Source organism: Drosophila virilis, unplaced genomic scaffold, assembly GCF_030788295.1.
Source record: "Drosophila virilis strain 15010-1051.87 unplaced genomic scaffold, Dvir_AGI_RSII-ME tig00000049, whole genome shotgun sequence".
NCBI classification, from domain to species: Eukaryota; Metazoa; Arthropoda; class Insecta; order Diptera; family Drosophilidae; genus Drosophila; species Drosophila virilis.
Genome location: NW_027212795.1, coordinates 22,722 through 47,125, shown reverse-complemented (window position 1 = coordinate 47,125; position 24,404 = coordinate 22,722). Strand labels below are relative to the sequence as shown.

General features: G+C 38.5%; 2 protein-coding genes and 1 pseudogene across 2 annotated transcripts; 2 read left to right on the top strand and 1 right to left on the bottom strand.

Moving 5' to 3' along the window:
* Window positions 1–24,404, bottom strand: part of LOC116651627 (protein outspread-like) — a 49,292-nt pseudogene that overhangs the window by 7,156 nt on the left and 17,732 nt on the right.
* On the top strand, window positions 5,333–7,267 carry LOC116651639 (alcohol dehydrogenase). The gene is made up of 4 exons (XM_032438433.2): window positions 5,333–5,486; window positions 6,117–6,239; window positions 6,300–6,704; window positions 6,763–7,267. The coding sequence occupies exons 2-4, from the start codon at window positions 6,147–6,149 to the stop codon at window positions 7,027–7,029; spliced, it is 765 nt and encodes a 254-aa protein (XP_032294324.1). The 5' UTR covers window positions 5,333–5,486; window positions 6,117–6,146; the 3' UTR covers window positions 7,030–7,267.
* Window positions 12,446–14,327, top strand: LOC6633890 (alcohol dehydrogenase). The gene is made up of 4 exons (XM_002057548.4): window positions 12,446–12,548; window positions 13,177–13,299; window positions 13,360–13,764; window positions 13,823–14,327. The coding sequence occupies exons 2-4, from the start codon at window positions 13,207–13,209 to the stop codon at window positions 14,087–14,089; spliced, it is 765 nt and encodes a 254-aa protein (XP_002057584.1). The 5' UTR covers window positions 12,446–12,548; window positions 13,177–13,206; the 3' UTR covers window positions 14,090–14,327.

The following is a 24,404-nucleotide window of genomic DNA, read 5'->3' as shown; positions in this document are numbered from 1 at the left end:
GGCGAGGATCAAGTAACGGCCTGAACCTATGCATGCAACTCTTTGTGGGCCAACAACCCCGAGTAGCAACAACGATGAACTGAACAACGATGCAGATACACTATAATTTAAGCGTGAATATCATTTTTCCATGAACAAGTATCCTACAGCAAGGCATGTGGGAACATTCACAGTAACTGCAATTACCAGACTGAGCCTAGAGAGCCCAGAACTCAAAGTTACTGCAAGCCTAAGCAAGGGCTGGGGCAAGGGCAGGGGCCATTTGGCCATTGTATGCGTCTGGTGGATCTAAAGAAAATTTATGAAGCCTACCATTAAGTAGGAAGCTGGAGAAAAGGTGGCCTGTTGCTGCACGCTTGTGACTTGAGTTGTTGTTACTGTGTGAATTCAAGGTTAATTTTGTAGCTGGGTCTTTAACTAGCTACACGCACGGACCGCAGCCCCTTCTCCGCTGGTCTGCACAGCCGTTGCGACGCATCGCCTCCCTTATGCCACCCAGCTCAGAGTCTGTCTGGGCAGTGCTTGATAATTTTGATTGCTGCAAGCCATAAATGATCATAAAAATTATAGCAGCCGATACAAAGAGGGCAGCGAAAAATAAAAAAACTAAAACAAAAACAAAAACTACAACATGCCTCGATAAGGAAGGGCGTATAAAATCACAATCATAAAACAGATTGTGCAAATAAATGCTTTGAGGCGAAAAGTAAAAGTCACTTTATCATCTTTATAATACCAACGTGTCGCGAACATATGTACATACATACATATGTTTGCTGCTGTTTATGTACATCAATGACTACCCAGTGCCAGATAAATGCTATGTCAAAATGTGTGCGTATCAAGTCTGCTCGTAAAGAGGGACAACTTGGGAAGCTGACTAGTGATTTAGGTGTTTATACACTCATAATTCGTTATTGCATAAGTAGTCTTAAAAATCAGAAGTCATGCAGGTATGGTAGATTGCTTTACTGGATTTAAACAGCAACTGATTTGTGAATAAAAACTTACCCCGGTTTGTGATCTCATTGCCAGCATTGCGATTGTTCTCGTCCTGTCCGCCATGGCAGCTCGATGAAGACGATGTTTTTGTCTTCCTTGAGTTTGAAACTTGCCGCTGCTGAGTCTCGTCTTCGTCCTCCTCATCCTCGCCTGTCTCGACCCCATCGTCCTCGTCGTCATTTGCCATAGCAGTGACTGAGAGACTAACTGTGTTCGGCGAGCTGGAGTCGTCGAGGCTACATAGCAGATTGCCGGCCGACTGCGAAGACGTTAGCGTGTCCTTGTGGTAGGAGCTATGGCGGTTGCCCAACTTGACTGCCATGTCCACATTCGAGGACTGCCTTAGGCAGCTGATCTGACCGCCTGGCAGTGTGGTGCTGCGCTTGTGGCGGCCCTTGCATTTGGGAAAGCCAGTTAATATATTGAGCCACCACTGCGACTCATCTGGACTAATGCCCTTGACGAAGGTCACGCGGTCCTGTGCAGTTATGGCAATCGAGTTTGTATGGCCTGTAACCTCCTCGGCACTGCTCACTTCGAGTACTTTGGTCATATCAATGCAAGCCTGTGGCACTGTCTCGGGCTGCAAACAAACGAAATCTTAGAGAATTCTGACAATTACTGTGTAAAATGTTTCCCTCTCTCCTAAAACATAAAACCGATATGTTCTGCCTGCTGTGAAAAGACAGATTTTTAGATAAGCGTGGCTAATCGGACTTGGCTGATGATATGGATCATTCGGAATAAAAGGCGTTCATCCGAGGAATAGCCGGACGGATATTCCGCTAAATTAAACATATTCTGTTCACATTGCGAACAGCTTATAAGCTTTATTATAATTTCATTTGGAATACTGTCACCGACGGCACAGGTAAAATCTAGAGCAATGTCGTAATTAGTTTCTTCAACGTGATAAGCATTCTGAGACTACAAATATTTGTATCTCTGACAGCACATAAGTTTTAATTCTAACAACGGCAAGGTACTTACATAATCATCCACTGAATAAGTCAGCTCACCATCGTCGTAGAGAACAAACCATCGTCTTTGCCAACGCTATTAGGGGTACAAAAAAATAAAATATTCAGTTTTAGCTTCGATAAATAAAATTAATGTAATAAATATACGTATATTATGTTATGTGCTGTGATCGTTAAGTGAACAGCTCGGTATGAGGTCATTTCTGTCAATATCATCTTGCAATTGATTTGATTTGCGCTCAACACTTCCCCACGACTCATTGATATGTTCTCAAGTTAATCCAATAGTTAACAAAACAGAATTATTTTATTTGCTTCCGTGCTCATGGGCAGAAATGTATTTGCGTGTCAAGCGTTTACGATAGCCCCTGCTTTGTCAGACTATTAACATTTGAGTCTACCTACGGCTGGTGCTGATGGTAAATTATTGCCATTGGCCGTGGCCGTAACGCCCCCTTAGAAGGAACCGCAATTCCTTAACATGTCGCTTTGGTTGCCGCCGTCATCCCTGAAAAAATGACTATCCAATGCCTTCGCATTTATACTGGTTCTTATTGCTATTGTTGCTCGCAGATGAATACAGAAATCATAACAAATGCATGGCATCAACAACATGGTAGAGGATACATCTACCCGCAGACACATGCTCTGCACGGGCCCCCTTTTGAGATTTATGGTGGAGCTCGTATTTATGCAAATTACTAAAAGTCAAAGCAAATTAAGCCGAGGCTTCAGGTAGATGCCGAAGCCCAACAGCTTGTAATATTTTTATTATATTCCCTGCAAAGACAACTATTGTCGTAAATCGTGCATGAGGTGTGGCAGGTTGTATATATATTAAGTCCCCTTCTTATATATAAGTCTAAAAGCACCTCTTTGAAAGGAAAGTGTATTTACGGTAACTGCATTCAGTAAGGGTATCTACCACCCAGAGTAAACATTTGATGTTGAGTCGTGTTTTGGGTCGATTGGCAGATAACACTTACGGTAGGTTTTAAATGTAAACAAGGATTGTTTTACTTTATTTAACTGTAATGTAATTAACTGCTTGTCCTGATAGACTGAAGCTTGATTCGTATAAGCCGTAACAGCCTAAAAACTGTAACCTTACTGACTGCGTTTAAAAATCATTAAAGACAGTTCCCCACAATTCAAATGCTTGTATGGGCGAAAATTGGCAAAAAATATTGGTATTCGGGTCGAGTGTTTTTTCGCGATGATTTATCACATATCGTATCGATGTTATCTAAAATTGAAAAGTATCATAACCACAGTTTTTAAAATTTAAAGATTTCCAAATCTGGCAGAGACCATTTAATGAATATCCTACTATTATTTGACTTTTGGGAGGAAAAACCACCCGATCAGCATTTTTTATTTAAAAGTGGTATTTTTGCCATTCATAGATATAACAAATATTTTAAATTGCAAGTCTTTAGGTCTTATAGCTTTAAGGTATTGGCTCTTCATATTCCGCTCAAGAAAACAAATTCTATATGATTTCAGATATGCTCTCGTCTACCTGTTAAATATACCAGTACAACGCGTATACCCATTTGAATGAGGTTCAAGTAGGTAGACAGGTAGACACAATATATCAGGTAGACACAATATATTAGTTGGCGGCTGGCGGTTTGTCAAAGCCTACATGATTATGTGTACGTTATCGTAGAATGGAAATGTTTTAAATTTAAATTTTAATCTTCAACTTCATCCACTTGGGAGAAAACCCAATAACTTCTACTGATTGTTTGAGTCGTCCAGTCAGCTTCCTAGCTGTTACGGTTTGGGCTGTGTACTTTTTTAATTAGGAAATCGCAACCTTTTTAATTAAGATTAACAATTACGACAGCTCGAACGTCTGCCGATAGACGTTCTTATCAGGCTTTTACAGCAGTCCAGCTTATCAGTAAATTTACGAGTGGTTTGTTATAGATTCATAATCATATTCACAAGGTAGCAACGAATACTGTCCCATTTTAGCATATTCATTTTGAGCAAGTTACATCAAGCATAATTAAATAAGCTTATAATTTTTATCAAAAAAAAGAACATGACATAATATATCTTTTTAAGAGAGAATCAGAAATAGATTGTTTGCCTGAAAACCGATTAGAACATCCCGAACGAGTCGAGTTCCAATGTTTTCACTGTTTAGTACAGCTCAGATAAATTATTTTAACAACCGTGAATAGAATAAGAAATTTAAATAGAATGATTTGAATTCCACGTGGAAAATTATATTTTAGATAGATGTTTGATAATTAATTTGAGCTCCATCAAATGAAGATGCCACAGTAAAGAATCAATTTTTTTCGCCCGTCAGTTTATTCCCGAGCATTTTAAGCCCGGCAAGCTGTTTGACTTCTGACTTAATAGGCTCTGATTCTTATCAGGCCTTATCATTTTTAAGAATAGAATAGCTACGTTCAATATTCTAGAAATACTTAAACCAAAAGTCATCAGTAGAAGTGCACTTTTTAATCGATGACTATGCTAACTTTTGCTTATAAAATGACTATATAACAAATTACTATCAAGCATTACCCGAAATTTTGAGGTCTATCAGTTTATTTATTCCACTCCCTTATTGAACCTTTTTTGACATTTATAAACTTCGTATTTATGTATTTGTATCTAGGGAAGAAACTATGTAGATTGTATGTTAAGGTTAACGCTGTGTTCAGGACATTCTCAAGTGCGCCCCTCCCAAATTGTACTTTGTTAATGTATGCGTTTAGTCTAGATTATAAGGTCAAAAGGCTATTAATGCAATCTCGGCAAGCGAGGTAAAAGCTTGTTATTATTAATAGTTATTGGTTTCATTTTCTTTACATTGTATAGCTATACTCTATGTGCCTGCAATATGTACTAAGTATATTATCTTAATCAATGCCGTTCGGCTGAGACAGTGGGATATTATAATATCCAAGTTTTTTTTTTCGAATGTAAATGCACACAGAATGGTGAGATACGGTTGCTTGAAAGGGCTATAATGAATACCTGCCAGTTAAGGTTGATAATTGTAAACGTTCTTAGCATGTGGTGGGCTTGGTTTTTCTTGCTTAATGGAACTCGTGTTAAGCAATTGTTGACCCAAGTATGATAATTCTATTCGGTACGCCCTACTCGGCAGATGCAAATCAGCCGATGCTCAATTTGCGACCATAAAAAGCAAACATTTAGTCCACGTATATTGCTTTGACATTCACTGAAGGTCGAATCTCCAAGCGTGCCGCGTTCCATGCCTCTCTCCTATCGCAATACTCGATGTTTCCATACAAGTACACATGTGAGCACACGCCCATTTGTTTTCGTAAATTTACACAAGAGCATTACATTACCTAGACACTGAACGTCTCCGCGACTTAGACAGAGGCTTGGGATTTGACTTACAAGTATTTAAGGGGCCACTCGCATAGAGAACAGTGTCAGTCAGCACAGTGTAATCAGGCAGATCGGATCAGTTGCACGTTCCTCATATTATTATTTCTCGGCCGCAAAGTAAGTTGTAGTGTGTAATAATAGGAAAATAGTAAACAGCCTGGGGCACAAATATATGTACATATTTTCATATTACTGTGCAGGCTATCAACGATTTTGTTCATATATTCTTGATAGCCCTGTTTACTTAGTGCGGACTTTAACAGGTCTTGGTCCTGTGCCGGAGAGGGTATCTTATAGTCGGCCATCTATTAGTTATGGTCTTAAACTAGTTTGTTCTGGTTTTCTAATTTTAAATAAACTAGTCAAATAGCTGCGCATGCATGATATTGTGAAATATTTGAAATCTTAATTAATATTCTACCAACACACAAAGCACACGCATTGCCGAACGAGCATACGAATCTTAAGCAAAACAAAAAATAAATAAACAAATGTTGCGTCTAAATTAAGCACATACGTAAATTCGGCAAGACTTGACTGGAAAAAAACCAAAAGAAAACGCAACAAAACAAAACACGAACAGTTCTGTCAGTTTTAACGTCGACTTCGCTGCCGGCGTTCTTGATAAGATAAGATAAGATTGGCCGGCAAGGGAACACTAAAAAAAAACCACCGGCTGCGCGGTTATAAATAGTAGGCATAGACTTGAACAACTTAGAATCTGTTGTTCGTTCTTCGTCTGAACAGGTGAACTGACTAGAAAGCATCATTAAGAGGATGGCGATCGCTAACAAGAACATTATCTTTGTCGCTGGACTGGGTGGTATTGGACTGGACACCAGTCGGGAGATTGTCAAGAGTGGACCAAAGGTGTGTATCAGACTTTTGTAAGATGGAATAGTATATTAACAACAAAATGTATTTGCCTAGAACCTGGTGATCCTTGACCGTATCGAGAACCCGACCGCTATTGCCGAGCTGAAGGCAATCAACCCAAAGGTGACAGTCACATTTTATCCCTATGATGTAACTGTGCCGGTGGCAGAAACCACAAAGCTACTGAAGACGATCTTTGCCAAGCTGAAGACTGTGGATCTGCTTATCAATGGCGCTGGCATTTTGGACGATCACCAGATTGAGCGTACTATTGCGGTAAACTTTACGGGCACGGTGAATACCACAACTGCCATTATGGAATTCTGGGATAAGCGCAAGGGCGGCCCGGGCGGAGTTATTGCAAACATTTGCTCGGTGACTGGCTTTAATGCCATCTACCAGGTGCCTGTTTACTCCGCCTCAAAGGCAGCTGCTCTAAGCTTTACCAACTCACTGGCCGTAAGTAAGTCAGATAACAAACCGAATGTGAAATACCAAATCTCTTTAATTTGAATAGAGACTGGCGCCTATTACTGGTGTAACGGCCTATTCCATCAATCCGGGCATCACTAGGACACCCCTGGTGCACAAATTCAATTCGTGGCTGGATGTCGAGCCACGCGTGGGCGAGCTACTTCTTGAGCATCCCACTCAAACGACTCTGGAGTGCGCCCAGAACTTTGTTAAGGCCATTGAGGCCAACCAAAATGGAGCCATCTGGCAACTGGATTTGGGTCGCCTGATCTCCGTTGAATGGACCAAGCACTGGGACTCACATATCTAAGCCATTCAAATCCGAGCAAGGAGCATCTGCATTTAAAAAACCCATAGTCTCTAGGCGACCAATATCTGATTCAACGTACAAATTCGTAATTGGTTAGGGTTGAATCTTACGGAACTAAATTCTTATAAAAGGCTGAACATATATCATTCAAATCATTCTGATGTACGAATTCACACGCACATATTGTGTAATATGGAATTCTGAATATAACCAAAAAATAAAAATCTGATTTAATGAATTAATGAAATCTGTACTACATATAAGCTGATTGTATTTCGTTAAGATTTTCAATCTGCTGGAATGTTTGGATTAAAAAATGTGGTTGGTTGCTTTTCAACTAGTTCTATAACAGGTTTATATAAAATACACAATCTGACGAACAACATGTGCAGGGCTGGTAATCAATGATGGCTATCGATAAAAGTAAATCGACCCACGTTGCAAATTCGATTACTCCAGTTTTATAAACACAACTAATGTACGGCACGTTTATAAGTTTATACAAATTGATATAGGACTGCTTTTGAAGTATAACATACTAGATGAAATTTAAGCATTATTTCTTGGCAGATCTTGACAACTCTAATATCAAACAATTTGCATTAGAAATTTAACAAAATATATTGAGTCAAAATTAGCATTCCACCGTCCACAAACAATAAATTGAGACGCATGAAAGTATGCAATATTTCCTCTTCCACTTAAGAATTCTCTCTTGTAGTAATAAAATCTTCCTTTTGCAGGTTACTACCGATATTTTCCGTATTTTGTTTCCAAATCATATTCACCTAATTTATGAGCTTCCTTATTCTCACATATTTGCAAACCGTAAGTCCATTGTCTACAAGGTTAATTAATCTTCGGAGTGCCGAATACATCTCATCGTTCTCAATATATTGCAATAATAAAAGAATTTGATGTATAGTGTGTTAAGTAGGTATATTGTAAATGTTATATGCTTAAAATAATTTAGATTATATTTAATGCTTCGCTTTTTTCTCACTTTCGGTATTTTCTAATTGTATATATTATCGCTGCAAATGGCCTTTATATTAGGATTAGGTTTTTCTAACAGGACATACAAATTGAATTGACAGTGTACCGATTTATAAGATTAAATAGCTTCATAAAAATTCATTGCGTATTTCATGACAAGATGCTATTGCGAAATAAGATCAAGAGAAACAAGTGAATCCTAGTCGGTAGTTTTCAACTAGGATTGCAATAAAATAAAATACATATAATAGATATTTAACATATATGATATTAAAGAAGCTACATGTCTCTGGCCCTGAACATCTACGAGATTTGCTTAAAATAAGAGGCGAGGAAAATTTACTCTGAGCATTTATTATTCAAGCAAGATACAAAATCAATGTATTACTACATAGGTTGAAATTCCCTTTTTTGCTGGTCCAAAAAAAATTGTAAAATTAAAAATGAACAATGAACATTAATTGTCTTTGAATTGTGGGCAACAGCTGAAGTATGTTAGCTGTAGGTGCTGCAAAATAGCCAGAATATTTTGAATACGAGCTTTTCAGATCAACTGGCTCTCTCTGTCTAGATATTACTGAATGACAAGATTCTAATGCTTATTCTAATAGAAAAGTTCTGCAACACCTAAAAGTATACACTTAATAGACTAATTCAAAATTACGATTTAATTTCTGACGGAACGATAGTTGCGGATAACTCGGTCAAATCTTATCCGATTTTCAAGAGGTTCGGCTGGCTGGCTGTTATTGGTCAAAATTTATGTCAAAATGGTACCCCCAAATATCCTATTTAGACATAGGTCAACATTTCCGATTTTGGTTTGGACCCTTGTGCATGGTTCGGCTCTTAAAGTCTGGGTTCTGCGAAATGATTGAGATAAGTTTCAAATGATTTTGATAAGGAGCCTTGGAAATTAATTTGCATGCAAAACATCACCCACGCTTGGAATGGCTTTTTCGTAAGGTGTGAGCCAGCCCTCAAATGAATTTAATGAATAATCTTTGGAAAAGAGTTTAAGGTCGATTGGATGTTGAACACGGTTTTTTCTTAGCCTTAGCGTGCACATCCATCACAAAAGGTAACTACATACAGTAAAAACTTCAGCTTTCTAGCTCTTACCATTTCGGCTGTGCGTTGATCAGCAATCAGTTAGTCAGTCAGGACAATCAGTTTTATATATAGAGATGAAGAGAGCAACGGGGAATGAATACGGGCATCTCCTAATTGGGCAAGTTTTTAAGGCTTGCATAAAAAAAGACAGTGCAAGTCACTGAGGCACAACAGAACCAATCAAAAGTTGCGTGTGTTGAAGGCAGTGTAGCCGTTAAATGGATTGTGAACCGATTAACAGCAGCGATCGGCGTGCTTTAGTAGAAAGTGCCAGGAGGTGGCTATGCTATGTGAAACACATAGAGAACTATCCATGTCTTAGATAATTGTAAGAACAGACACAGGCACAGACACACACACACACACGCACACGTAGACATCAGCAGGCACACAACCATAAAAGGGGACCACAGAATGCGGCCCAAAAATAAAGTTATCGACGCGCTGGATATGTACACGTAACGCCTCGAATCTCGTGAGTAATGTTGCAAGTTGCAAGCTGCAAGCAACTAGCTTGGAAATGGCGTATACCGCAAAATGCATCTACCGTTTGCTGGCTTCTGCTGAAAAACTCATTCAGTCATTAAGTGCCGTTATTTGTTGATTACACAATAAAGCGACCATAATAACAACAGCAGCAACAACAACAGCAACAATAGCAAGAGCGAGAGCAGAAGCAACAGCACCAACAGCTGCTGAGCGCCTAAAGCTAAGAGAGAACAACGACACCAGCACACAATAGCTGAGAACAACAACAACTGCAATAACAATAACGGCTTTCAGTATGTGAAGTAACATTTAGAACATCTTTGTTGTGGGCTTTACACAGCAGCAACAGCAACAGCAGCAGCAGCAACAGCAGCAGCAGAAAAATTAGCAAGAACAACAAGCACAGCAACAATTTCGAGTTGAGAGAAGAAGGCGCTCAACAATGTCATAGTGAGATGGGGCAGGGCGCGGCAGGTGGATACGGATGGATTTGCTACGATGGATTTGCTCTCTGTCATGCAGGTCTTTTTGTGCGTCGCCGATCGCCCAGGCAGGGATGTACACAACTGGGCGACACAACACACACATTTCGATCGAAATTTCCTCAAAAAAAGAATGTAGTGGAACGAATGAATGAGTAAAAAACAAAACCTGGTAGCATAATAAATTACAAAATATATTTCAATATCAGGTTTCATTAAGCATGATTCCTTTTCTAGTTTATATGTATGAATATGAATATGTATGAATATGCAACTATCTTTCACTTGAAAAAACAATATTTTAGGCGAGGACTAGAAGTCCGTGTCAGGAATCTAATTGAAGTACTATTGGAATAGGTGACACTCTAGTTTCCTACATGGATTTAGCTGTTGACAATATAAAGAGGTCAACAGCATCCTCTTGATATACCGATCAAGGATGTATGTCTCTTATGAATCAGTGTACGTCCCGCCCAATGTGTGTGTGTTAACTTCGCATTAACAGATATTTTTCTTTAATTTCCTATTTATATAATAGAAAAGGCAAACATTGTTTTTCCTAGATATTAACTCTGAACCCAAGGTATCTTCTAGTCGAGTACTCTCGAGGACGGAATTTTTTGTTTTTTTATTTATCTCATACAAAAATTGAACGTAGCGAAGGTCATTTATGTAGTATGTATCTTTTGTTGTTGCTTTAGAGCTATAAGACCAGACAGCGAGGCGCAAATGCCGACGAGTTGCCAATGCTTTGAATAATTATAAGGTCCCCTACCAGAGCCCCTGCTCCCCACAGAACAAGCGGATTGAGTCAGTAAAAATATTGAAAAACACAAAATAAATGATATTTAAGAGCACACTAATTGCTTCAATTAGCATCAGAGCCCAGAAGCAGGTGTGCAAAGCCCCAAACAAGTTGAGCACTGTGTCAGTCAAAAGAAGTTGACTTGTGTTGAATTCTATTGTTCTGAAAGTTCACGATATTTGCGGTCACACCTCTGGGATGTCAATTATAATGTGGCCCGGCCTTGGAGCCGAGCAGCGTATCTACTTACTTAATTATTGTGCCCATGGGAGTGCAGCTTGCATATTGAGAGGCTCTCAGTTACTCACCAGAAAAGGTAAAATATAAACAGCCATTAATAACTTATATTGCTGCAAGATGTGGGCCCAAAAGCCAAGCAGAACACTTCCTCATTGCCTAGAGCCGGCTAATCTTACAAGCCATTAAAAACAAGCACAGTATCCAGTTCGGAGACCTTAGGCCTGACTTAATAGGCTCTGATTCTTATCAGGCCTTATCATTTTTAAGAATAGAATAGCTACGTTCAATATTCTAGAAATACTTAAACCAAAAGTCATCAGTAGAAGTGCATTTTTTAATCGATGACTATGCTAACTTTTGCTTATAAAATGACTATATAACAAATTACTATCAAGCATTACCCGAAATTTTGAGATCTATTAGTTTATTTATTCCACTCCCTTTTTGAAACTTTTTTGACATTTGTAAACTTCGTATTTATGTGTTTGTATCTAGGGAAGAAACTATGTAGATTGTATGTTAAGGTTAACGCTGTGTTCAGGACATACTGAAGTGCGCCCCTCCCAAATTGTACTTTGGTAATGCATATGTTTAGTCTAGATTATAAGGTCAAAAGGCTATTAATGCAATCTCGGCAAGCGAGGTAAAAGCTTGTTATTATTAATAGTTATTGGTTTCATTTTCTTTACATTGTATAGCTATACTCTATTTGCCTGCAATATGTACTAAGTATATTATCTTAATCAATGCCGTTCGGCTGAGACAGTTTCTAGCCGAGACATTGCTGTTGAGTCTTTTTTATTGGGATATTATAATATCCAAGTTTTTTTTTTCGAATGTAAATGCACACAGAATGGTGAGATACGGTTGCTTGAAAGGGCTATAATGAATACCTGCCAGTTAAGGTTGATAATTGTAAACGTTCTTAGCATGTGGTGGGCTTGGTTTTTCTTGCTTAATGGAACTCGTGTTAAGCAATTGTTGACCCAAGTATGATAATTCTATTCGGTACGCCCTACTCGGCAGATGCAAATCAGCCGATGCTCAATTTGCGACCATAAAAAGCAAACATTTAGTCCACGTATATTGCTTTGACATTCACTGAAGGTCGAATCTCCAAGCGTGCCGCGTTCCATGCCTCTCTCCTATCGCAATACTCGATGTTTCCATACCAGTACACATGTGAGCACACGCCCATTTGTTTTTGTAAATTTACACAAGAGCATTACATTACCTAGACACTGAACGTCTCCGCGACTTAGACAGAGGCTTGGGATTTGACTTACAAGTATTTAAGGGGCCACTCGCATAGAGAACAGTGTCAATCAGCACAGTGTAATCAGGCAGATCGGATCAGTTGCACGTTCCTCATATTATTATTTCTCGACCGCAAAGTAAGTTGTAGTGTGTAATAATAGGAAAATAGTAAACAGCCTGGGGCACAAATATATGTACATATTTTCATATTACTGTGCAGGCTATCAACGATTTTGTTCATATATTCTTGATAGCCCTGTTTACTTAGTGCGGACCTTAACAGGTCTTGGTCCTGTGCTGGAGAGGGTATCTTATAGTCGGCCATCTATTAGTTATGGTCTTAAACTAGTTTGTTCTGGTTTTCTAATTTTAAATAAACTAGTCAAATAGCTGCGCATGCATGATATTGTGAAATATTTGAAATCTTAATTAATATTCTACCAACACACAAAGCACACGCATTGCCGAACGAGCATACGAATCTTAAGCAAAACAAAAAATAAATAAACAAATGTTGCGTCTAAATTAAGCACATACGTAAATTCGGCAAGACTTGACTGGAAAAAAACCAAAAGAAAACGCAACAAAACAAAACACGAACAGTTCTGTCAGTTTTAACGTCGACTTCGCTGCCGGCGTTCTTGATAAGCCACATAAGATTGGCCGGCAAGGGAACACTAAAAAAAGCCACCGGCTGCGCGGTTATAAATAGTAGGCATAGACTTGAACAACTTAGAATCTGTTGTTCGTTCTTCGTCTGAACAGGTGAACTGACTAGAAAGCATCATTAAGAGGATGGCGATCGCTAACAAGAACATTATCTTTGTCGCTGGACTGGGTGGTATTGGACTGGACACCAGTCGGGAGATTGTCAAGAGTGGACCAAAGGTGTGTATCAGACTTTTGTAAGATGGAATAGTATATTAACAACAAAATGTATTTGCCTAGAACCTGGTGATCCTTGACCGTATCGAGAACCCGACCGCTATTGCCGAGCTGAAGGCAATCAACCCAAAGGTGACAGTCACATTTTATCCCTATGATGTAACTGTGCCGGTGGCAGAAACCACAAAGCTACTGAAGACGATCTTTGCCAAGCTGAAGACTGTGGATCTGCTTATCAATGGCGCTGGCATTTTGGACGATCACCAGATTGAGCGTACTATTGCGGTAAATTTTACGGGCACGGTGAATACCACAACTGCCATTATGGAATTCTGGGATAAGCGCAAGGGCGGCCCGGGCGGAGTTATTGCAAACATTTGCTCGGTGACTGGCTTTAATGCCATCTACCAGGTGCCTGTTTACTCCGCCTCAAAGGCAGCTGCTCTAAGCTTTACCAACTCACTGGCCGTAAGTAAGTCAGATAACAAACCGAATGTGAAATACCAAATCTCTTTAATTTGAATAGAGACTGGCGCCTATTACTGGTGTAACGGCCTATTCCATCAATCCGGGCATCACTAGGACACCCCTGGTGCACAAATTCAATTCGTGGCTGGATGTCGAGCCACGCGTGGGCGAGCTACTTCTTGAGCATCCCACTCAAACGACTCTGGAGTGCGCCCAGAACTTTGTTAAGGCCATTGAGGCCAACCAAAATGGAGCCATCTGGCAACTGGATTTGGGTCGCCTGATCTCCGTTGAATGGACCAAGCACTGGGACTCACATATCTAAACCATTCAAATCCGAGCAAGGAGCATCTGCATTTAAAAAACCCATAGTCTCTAGGCGACCAATATCTGATTCAACGTACAAATTCGTAATTGGTTAGGGTTGAATCTTACGGAACTAAATTCTTATAAAAGGCTGAACATATATCATTCAAATCATTCTGATGTACGAATTCACACGCACATATTGTGTAATATGGAATTCTGAATATAACCAAAAAATAAAAATCTGATTTAATGAATTAATGAAATCTGTACTACATATAAGCTGATTGTATTTCGTTAAGATTTTCAATCTGCTGGAATGTTTGGATTAAAAAATGTGGTTGGTTGCTTTTCAACTAGTTCTATAACAGGTTTATATAAAATACACAATCTGACGAACAACATGTGCAGGGCTGGTAATCAATGATGGCTATCGATAAAAGTAAATCGACCCACGTTGCAAATTCGATTACTCCAGTTTTATAAACACAACTAATGTACGGCACGTTTATAAGTTTATACAAATTGATATAGGACTGCTTTTGAAGTATAACATACTAGATGAAATTTAAGCATTATTTCTTGGCAGATCTTGACAACTCTAATATCAAACAATTTGCATTAGAAATTTAACAAAATATATTGAGTCAAAATTAGCATTCCACCGTCCACAAACAATAAATTGAGACGCATGAAAGTATGCAATATTTCCTCTTCCACTTAAGAATTCTCTCTTGTAGTAATAAAATCTTCCTTTTGCAGGTTACTACCGATATTTTCCGTATTTTGTTTCCAAATCATATTCACCTAATTTATGAGCTTCCTTATTCTCACATATTTGCAAACCGTAAGTCCATTGTCTACAAGGTTAATTAATCTTCGGAGTGCCGAATACATCTCATCGTTCTCAATATATTGCAATAATAAAAGAATTTGATGTATAGTGTGTTAAGTAGGTATATTGTAAATGTTATATGCTTAAAATAATTTAGATTATATTTAATGCTTCGCTTTTTTCTCACTTTCGGTATTTTCTAATTGTATATATTATCGCTGCAAATGGCCTTTATATTAGGATTAGGTTTTTCTAACAGGACATACAAATTGAATTGACAGTGTACCGATTTATAAGATTAAATAGCTTCATAAAAATTCATTGCGTATTTCATGACAAGATGCTATTGCGAAATAAGATCAAGAGAAACAAGTGAATCCTAGTCGGTAGTTTTCAACTAGGATTGCAATAAAATAAAATACATATAATAGATATTTAACATATATGATATTAAAGAAGCTACATGTCTCTGGCCCTTAACACCTACGAGATTTGCTTAAAATAAGAGGCGAGGAAAATTCACTCTGAGCATTTATTATTCAAGCAAGATACACAATCGATGTATTAAAAAAATTGTAAAATTAAAAATGAACAATGAACATTAATTGTCTTTGAATTGTGGGCAACAACTGAAGTATGTTAGCTGTATGTGCTGCAAAATAGCCAGAATATATTGAAAATGAGCTTTTCAGATCAAATTGCTCTCTCTGTCTAGATATTACTGAATGACAAGATTCTAATGCTTATTCTAATAGAAAAGTTCTGCAACACCTAAAAGTATGCACTTAATAGACTAATTCGAAATTACGATTTAATTTCTGACGGAACGATAGTTGCGGATAACTCGGTCAAATCTTATCCGATTTTCAAGAGGTTCGGCTGGCTGGCTGGCTGTTATTATTGGTCAAAATTTATGTCAAAATGGTACCCCCAAATATCCTATTTAGACATAGGTCAACATTTCCGATTTTGGTTTGGACCCTTGTGCATGGTTCGGCTCTTAAAATCTGGATTCTGCGAAATGATTGAGATAAGTTTCAAATGATTTTGACAAGGAGCCTTGGAAATTGATTTGCATGCAAAATACATCACCCACGCTTGAAATGGATTTTTGGAAATGAAATGAATGGTAATCAAATGAATTTAATGAATAATCTTTGGAAAAGAGTTTAATGTCGATTGGATGTTGAACACGGTTTTTTCTAAGCCTTAGCGTGCACAGCCATCACAAAAGGTAACTACATACAGTAAAAACTTCAGCTTTCTAGCTTTTACCATTTCGGCTGTGCGTTGATCAGCAAACAGTTAGTCAGTCAGGACAATCAGTTTTATATATAGAGATGAAGAGAGCAACGGGGAATGAATACGGGCATCTCCTAATTGGGCAAGTTTTTAAGGCTTGCATAAAAAAACATAGTGGAAGTCACTGAGGCACAACAGAACCAATCAAAAGTTGCGTGTGTTGAAGGCAGTGTAGCCGTTAAATGGATTGTGAACCGATTGACAGCAGCGATCGGCGTGCTTTAGTAGAAAGTGCCAGGAGGTGGCTATGCTATGTGAAACACATAGAGAACTATCCATGTCTTAGATAATTGTAAGAACAGACACAGGCACAGACACACACACACACACGCACACGTAGACATCAGCAGGCACACAACCATAAAAGGGGACCACAGAATGCGGCCCAAAAATAAAGTTATCGACGCGCTGGATATGTACGCGTAACGCCTCGAATCTCGTGAGTAATGTTGCAAGTTGCAAGCTGCAAGCAACTAGCTTGGAAATGGCGTATACCGCAAAATGCATCTACCGTTTGCTGGCTTCTGCTGAAAAACTCATTCAGTCATTAAGTGCCGTTATTTGTTGATTACACAATAAAGCGACCATAATAACAACAGCAGCAACAACAACAGCAACAATAGCAAGAGCGAGAGCAGAAGCAACAACACCAACAGCTGCTGAGCACCTAAAGCTAAGAGAGAACAACGACACCAGCACACAATAGCTGAGAACAACAACAACTGCAATAACAATAACGGCTTTCAGTATATGAAGTAACATTTAGAACATCTTTGTTGTGGGCTTTACACAGCAGCAACAGCAACAGCAGCAGCAGAAAAATTAGCAAGAACAACAAGCACAGCAACAATTTCGAGTTGAGAGAAGAAGGCGCTCAACGATGTCAGCGTGAGATGGGGCAGGGCGCGGCAGGTGGATACGGATGGATTTGCTACGATGGATTTGCTCTCTGTCATGCAGCTCATTTTGTGCGTCGCCGATCGCCCAGGCAAGGATGTACGCAACTGGGGGACACAACACACACATTTCGGTCGAAATTCCCTCAAAAAAAGAATGTAGTGGATCGAATGAATGAGTAAAAAACAAAACCTGGTAGCATAATAAATTACAAAATATATTTCAATATCAGGTTTCATTAAGCATGATTCCTTTTCTAGTTTATATGTATGAATATGAATATGTATGAATATGCAACTATCTTTCACTTGAAAAAACAATATTTTAGGCGAGGACTAGAAGTCCGTGTCAGGAATCTAATTGAAGAACTATTGGAATAGGTGACACTCTAGTGTCCTACATCGATTTAGCTGTTGACAATATAAAGAGGTCAACAGCATCCTCTTGATATACCGATCAAGGATGTATGTCTCTTATGAATCAGTGTACGTCACGCCCAATGTGTGTGTGTTAACTTCGCATTAACAGATATTTTTCTTTAATTTCCTATTTATATAATAGAAAAGGCAAACGTTGTTTTTCCTAGATATTAACTCTGAACCCAAGGTATCTTCTAGTCGAGTACTCTCGAGGACGGAATTTTTTGTTTTTTATTTATCTCATTCAAAAATTGAACGTAGCGAAGGTCATTTATGTAGTAGTTGCTTTAGAGCTATAAGACCAGACAGCGAGGCGCAAATGCCGACGAGTTGCCAATGCTTTGAATAATTATAAGGTCCCCTACCAGAGCCCCTGCTCCCCACAGAACAAGCGGATTGAGTCAGTAAAAATATTGAAAAACACAAAATAAATGATATTTAAGAGCACACTAATTGCTTCAATTAGCATCAGAGCCCAGAAGCAGGTGTGCAAAGCCCCAAACAAGTTGAGCACTGTGTCAGTCAAAAGAAGTTGACTTGTGTTGAATTCTATTGTTCTGAAAGTTCACGATATTTGCGGTCACACCTCTGGGATGTCAATTATAATGTGGCCCGGCCTTGGAGCCGAGCAGCGTATCTACTTACTTAATTATTGTGCCCATGGGAGTGCAGCTTGCATATTGAGAGGCTCTCAGTTACTCACCAGAAAAGGTAAAATATAAACAGCCATTAATAACTTATATTGCTGCAAGATGTGGGCCCAAAAGCCAAGCAGAACACTTCCTCATTGCCTAGAGCCGGCTAATCTTACAAGCCATTAAAAACAAGCACAGTATCCAGTCCGGAGACCTTAGGCCTGCGATTGGACTGCATATAGAACGCCTTTCGAGCACTGCTCGCTGGCATAATGAATTGTCAATCATTATGTAATCTTCGAGTAAAAAATGATGCAGCAGGTTTTTGTTTCTGTTGCGCCCGTTCTCTTTGGTTGTCGGAATGCGTGGGCTGCACAAAATTCAGACAGCAAAACAGAGAGCATACGTTTTAGATCTTTTGCCGTGGCATGTGGCGCTACGTTAGCTCTCGAGAAAATGTTAGACCATCATTTATAACGCAGACAGCAATAGCAACAGCTGCAGTTTCCACAGGCAACTTGGTAACTTGGAAAGGTTAAGACGCCCTTTGTCTTTGTCCCTGCACGACGATAAAAACAAAGCGCTAGCGCCCTTTTGGTACATCAGATCAGACGCAAAGTGATGAATGCCACAATTGGACTTCATAAATGGAACTTGTTTGCGAGTTTGTTTGCCAGTTGTACACATCCGTTACTCTATAGAATGATTGTACCAAAAACAACTAAGAGTGCGGGAATTTATAAAATAACTGATCTGTATATACCAGTCGTGGAGACACACGACAAGTTTGGTGACTCAAGCTCTTAGAACTTTAGAGATATGATCAAGAAATAGTATTCGAGTTTTATAGATTTCCCAAGAAAGATACAAGTTATCGTTTCAAGTCTGAGACTTTTATTGTTTCTGAGATCGACGTCTTCATAATTACAGTTTCATTCAGCATTTTACACAAATTTACACGAATCATTATACCCCTACATCAATTGTCAATGGGCTTAGGGTATACTAAGTAATAGCATTGTAGTTGAAATAACTCTATCAGAAAAAATCTATAAATAAAATAAAAGCGGGTATTCTACTTTAAAGTAAACAAAATAAAACAAGTCAGAGGCTCTCTGAGCTAATTCATCTATTGAGCTTGACTAAAAATGCGTAAAACACCCTTGCAAACGAATTTCAAATAGGGTATATTGCAGCTGGGAAATTGTATGTTTTCAAGATATCTCCAACATTTTTTGGTCAACACTTTCCCGAAATCGAAGAACTGAAGGCACAAAAATTTGTTTAAATAATATATGATTTATTTCGCAACTACCGTCCTATCCTCTTACAAAGTTAAATTCGTTAAAACAGTGCAACGATGAGAAGTCTTTCGAAGCAGGGTAAGAAGGAGGTATCACTATATTAGGTATATTACTTGTTTTTAACAATTACAGTCAAGTTAAACCGGAAAATACCCTGTATCCTATATCGTTTGCCTGTACCGTAGTCATACGTATCTGCGATGCAGTTCTCTTTATTCACATAGAAAAGTTATTCGCGGCCCTCAGATCTTCAGAGTCTGTCTAATTCTATCCGTCTATTCGACAGTTCCCCAATATAGCAACGCATACCCAGTTACCTTTCAAGTTGGTATACCCGGGCCCCACGCAGCTGGCCGAAACGCCTTGGTCCGTTGGTCAACGACAATGATGGCGTGGTAACCAAATACGCTGTTCCAAGTCAACGTCATCGGTTAAGCATGGAAATTTCGTCAGCATTCCGTTTATGTAATGGAAAACAAGAGGAAAAACTTGCATGCGCAGAGGCGCGAGCTAGACGCGTTGTTGTCATACTGAAATATGACTTTAAGCAATATGGAAGTGCATGCTTTCGTCAGAGCCTGGATAAAGTTGTGCTCTCTGTGACTGACAGTCTGGACACGAGCTGACTCCTATGCGAATAGTTTTTCTGAATTAGTTTTTTGCTGCTCGCACAAAAGCCGTGGCAAAGACAAAGACAAAGCGTTGGCGGTCCACGGAATGGTGATTATCGTTTAGGACCCAAGAGCAATTAATTAGCCCACATCCAACTCCGCCCAGTTGCTGACTGCTGCCAATCCATTTGAATCATAATAGTGTAATTGTCGGAATTAGCCGTGGGCTAATTCGCAGTTGTGTCCGTATTAGAAATTAGCATATTAATTAACGTTGCATTTCGCATTTTTATTTATGAATGAAACCTGAAAGTTCTGTCGACGAGCTTGAATAGCGGCAATACACATTTGCAGAATTGCATATATTCATGTGTATACAAATTTAAAGAGGTAAATGAATCTCGTTGCCTAGCCAAGGTCAGTTGGGCTCATTCCTAAGCCTGGCCTGGGCTGACACTCCTTTCCCCTCCGCCTGAGCTCTTTTGCAGTTTAATGCAAAGAGTTTAGCATGCCAAGATGTATCAGCATGTTATTCTAATTGCAATTTATTAGCAGCGGGAATGTGGCTGCCACAGCACAAAGCCAAATAGACAGAAAGACAGACGGTCAATCAGTCAAGCACTCTGCGTCATGCTGTCATAGCTTCCATATGCAAATTAGTTGTATGTGCTTAAACCACTTGTGGCTTTGCATTGCAAGCAGCACAAATATTTTTCAAAAGTACGTGGCCTGTCAAACATATTAGTACATTTATCAACAAGATAAGAAACCAAAAAAAATAAATAAATAAAATACTAAAGAAAAATTACCTGGCGTCTGGCGGCTCGAATAAATAATGCTGTTAATCGAGTGCTTAAATTGCATTTCTACACATTTCTATGTTTTTGCAAAAAACAATTATGTGGCTCCGATATCAGAAATATTTTTCCATCCTTGTTTAACCCATAGAAGGGACCACTACATCAAATTGCCATGATCGCGATCGATCGAAAAGTAGAAAATTGTAGGTAAAACTATTTTGTTGATCAATATATCTTGACCAAGCTCGGCAATTGTTAGTTTTACTATGCTGCTTATCTACAGCTTTATTGGAAGAATCAGTAGCAAAAATTTGTTTTTTGTGTGGCAACAAATTCTATTATCGAAGACAATTTTCACTATTCTTTCATTTCTGCAAAGCAGTAAGGTAAATCTCTACAAGGGTATTAAAATATCCGTACTATTTCGTTTATTCAAACATTGACCAGCTAAGGACTCGAGCTCCTTGAGTAAGTCAGGAGAAACTTTTTTATATGTCAGTCCGAAATGTTATACAAATTTTTAATTTATAATTACATGATTGGAAATCACCTTGAAATAAATATTAATAAACTATTGTTTTAAATTGTATAAATATAAAACCTATGCATAGATATTAAGATTGTTGTATATTAATCGTATGATTCCGTCATTTCTTTAAAAACAATTTGATTCCACAAGCACACTCGATTTTATTATACTCTTCAAATGTTCCCAAATTCAGTGATCGCTCTCAAATTCTTGCAATTTTACAATTTAGTTGTAGAAATTTAATTTAATTTAATTTCTCATTCATTTTCTCTAACGCTATGGGAAACGCATACTTCAATAGCTTCTGTGTTTGTTGTCAAATAGTTCAAATGTGAGTATATATCAAAAGTCTCTCGCTTATGCTCATTAGATATGCATTAATTGCATTTCCTATGTTCCACCTACACCATAAGTCACTTCGTTCCGTTCCGTTCCACTTGGTTCGCCCACATGCAGTCTGCGGTCTGAAGTCTGGCCAAACGTGAAATTTCATTGTACCTTCCCGCGCTCCCGTTTCCGTTAACGACTCGGTGCAACTGTTATTTGCCACAAATGAACTTGTTTACGTTATTTGGAGATTCAAAACGTGTTTCAGTTGTAATATTCACCTATAAAAGCAACAAATATTCATTCTCTATCTAGCTGTATCCAGCTCTGACGTGTAATTAGTTTTTCTAATCACTTAACAGGAAATTAAGACAACTCACTGTGGGCGTATCGTGAAATAGCCGAAATGACTGTTAAGCTTTTTATAGTGAATTCTGGCATGGAGCAGAGTATAAACTGAACCGCATCAAATCGCCAGAGCGAAGGCAGCAATCATGACGAGGACAACAGCAATCACGACGACAACAACAACAACAACAAAAATATAATACGCAACATTTTGTGTAATCTTCATAACGCAGACCATTTCCTTAATAAAGGTAAGTCATTCAGTTAGATAGACGGTAGAAAGACGCGCCACTAATGCGTGCATAATTTTTAATAAATATTTCAAGTTCTTATAAATGACTGCAGGTCAGACTGGTGCCTGGGGCTAGTCACTTCCTGGTTTAATTAAAAAGACATACGCGAATCTGGACTCGCAAACTTGTCAATCAACAACATTTCTGGAGAGTAGCCAAGATGATTGTGACTATCATCTACTGCATTACTCGGATTTGCGACCGACCGCAGTCGCTGGCCAATTGCCTAGCAAACACTTCCGTTTCGCCGGCCAGGGTCGTTGAACTTGTTCAGGAGCTAAAATTGGTTTGTTTATCCTTCACGGCAGGCCCGTTCCAGTCTCGCCCGAACCCGTCTGCATAATGGCTTATCGGCTGCTGCTCAGTCAGCGCTTATATTGCCCACGTGTTGTGTCTCCGGTCGTCCGTCCTCAAGACTGTCTTTCCGTTCTGGGTTGCTCGGCAGGTTTTCTTTGCCGCCGTCTCAAATGAAAATTGTGCACTTTGTATGCAGAAAACTTGGTGCGCCGATAAAAATCTACATAATTTTTAGCTGTACGTTTTATAGTCGTTTCCTAGCGAGCTAATAAATGCGGCACAGAGTGGGAAAGAAGAAGCTAGTCGCCCTAACCTGTTAGCACCAGGTGATGCAATGGGTGTCCTGAAGGGCCATGCTTTCTGGTTTCAATGCATTCCAAATTGTAATCATTGTCAAGTGAATTGATAAATTATCTGCACCAAATTACACAATTTAAGTTATCAATGGAAATTATGCATACAAAATTTGTAGTTTACCACATCTTCATATATTTTATTGCTAGTCAGACTTTTTTCAGTAGGCTTCAATTTGAATGAATGCATTGGCATTGTAGATAAAAAAATCGTTCCAAAGTTATTTAAGAACGTAAATTGCACACAAGAAATCGTATACTATTATTTTTGAGCCATTTAAGAGAGTCGATAAGAAGTATTTTGTAATGACACAAAATAAAATCACTTGTTTATCAATATCAAAAAAATCTGTGACAATAATTTTCTTTTCAAGATGGTTGGATTTAGCGAAGTTTTCATAAAGGCACTTTATTAATAAGTAGTTTGAAGCCGGAAATTAACCCAACAAATATTTGACATCCATTTCCATTCAGTCAGGCAAACAATGTAATATACAGAGCTAATATATGCAAAATATATGTACACTCTGTCTTAAGACAACAAATAAATTCAGTTAGAAATAATTAAAATTAACAGGAATAGAAATTTGTCTGTAAAAACTACTAATATTTTTGACCTTAGTTACTAATTTGATATATCTAACCGGGAGATCGAGCAAGTGTACTCTTTTATGTCTTCTTACTGTTGGACTATTATTTATTTTTTCAAGACTATGTTAGGAATAATGTATATTTTACAATGAATATACAATGAAATATTTTTGAGTATATATATTATCAATATTAATATTAATCTTAGTTAATATTAATATTTTACCACCAAAAAGAAAGCCCTGGATAAGTTTGTAGCTCCTGGCATTTGCAAAAAGCTCAGAATTGAGGTGCGGCCACTTTGACTGAATAAATATAATTCAAAAAGGGGCATGGGCTTATACAAAATGGCTGCACCTAAAGCACTGAACTGTGAAATGCAGTAATTGCTTAACTGCACACAGCAAATTCTGCCTCAAAGGGCTTGGCAAATAGATCAAATTATATTTACAGGCTCTTTCGATATTTAATACCAGGTCAGATGCCAATCGGTTGTTGAGTCCTCCCCAGATAAACATCTATAGATAAACCTGCTTGTCCTGACTGACCTATTGGAGTACAAGCCCTAGGAGCTAGAGCTGCCCGCTTAGACAGGGTTTGGTAAAATTCCCCCCGCAACTATCGGAAAAATTGTGAAAATCGTTAGCATACAATTTTTTTGATTTACTATTCGATTGATCTTAAGCTAATTTTCGAAGATCTTTCTACATTTCTTGATACATTTTTCGACTCAAACTTTTGGATTGAGTTTGAACACATATACAAAAGGTAAAGCACAAAACTTAACACGGAG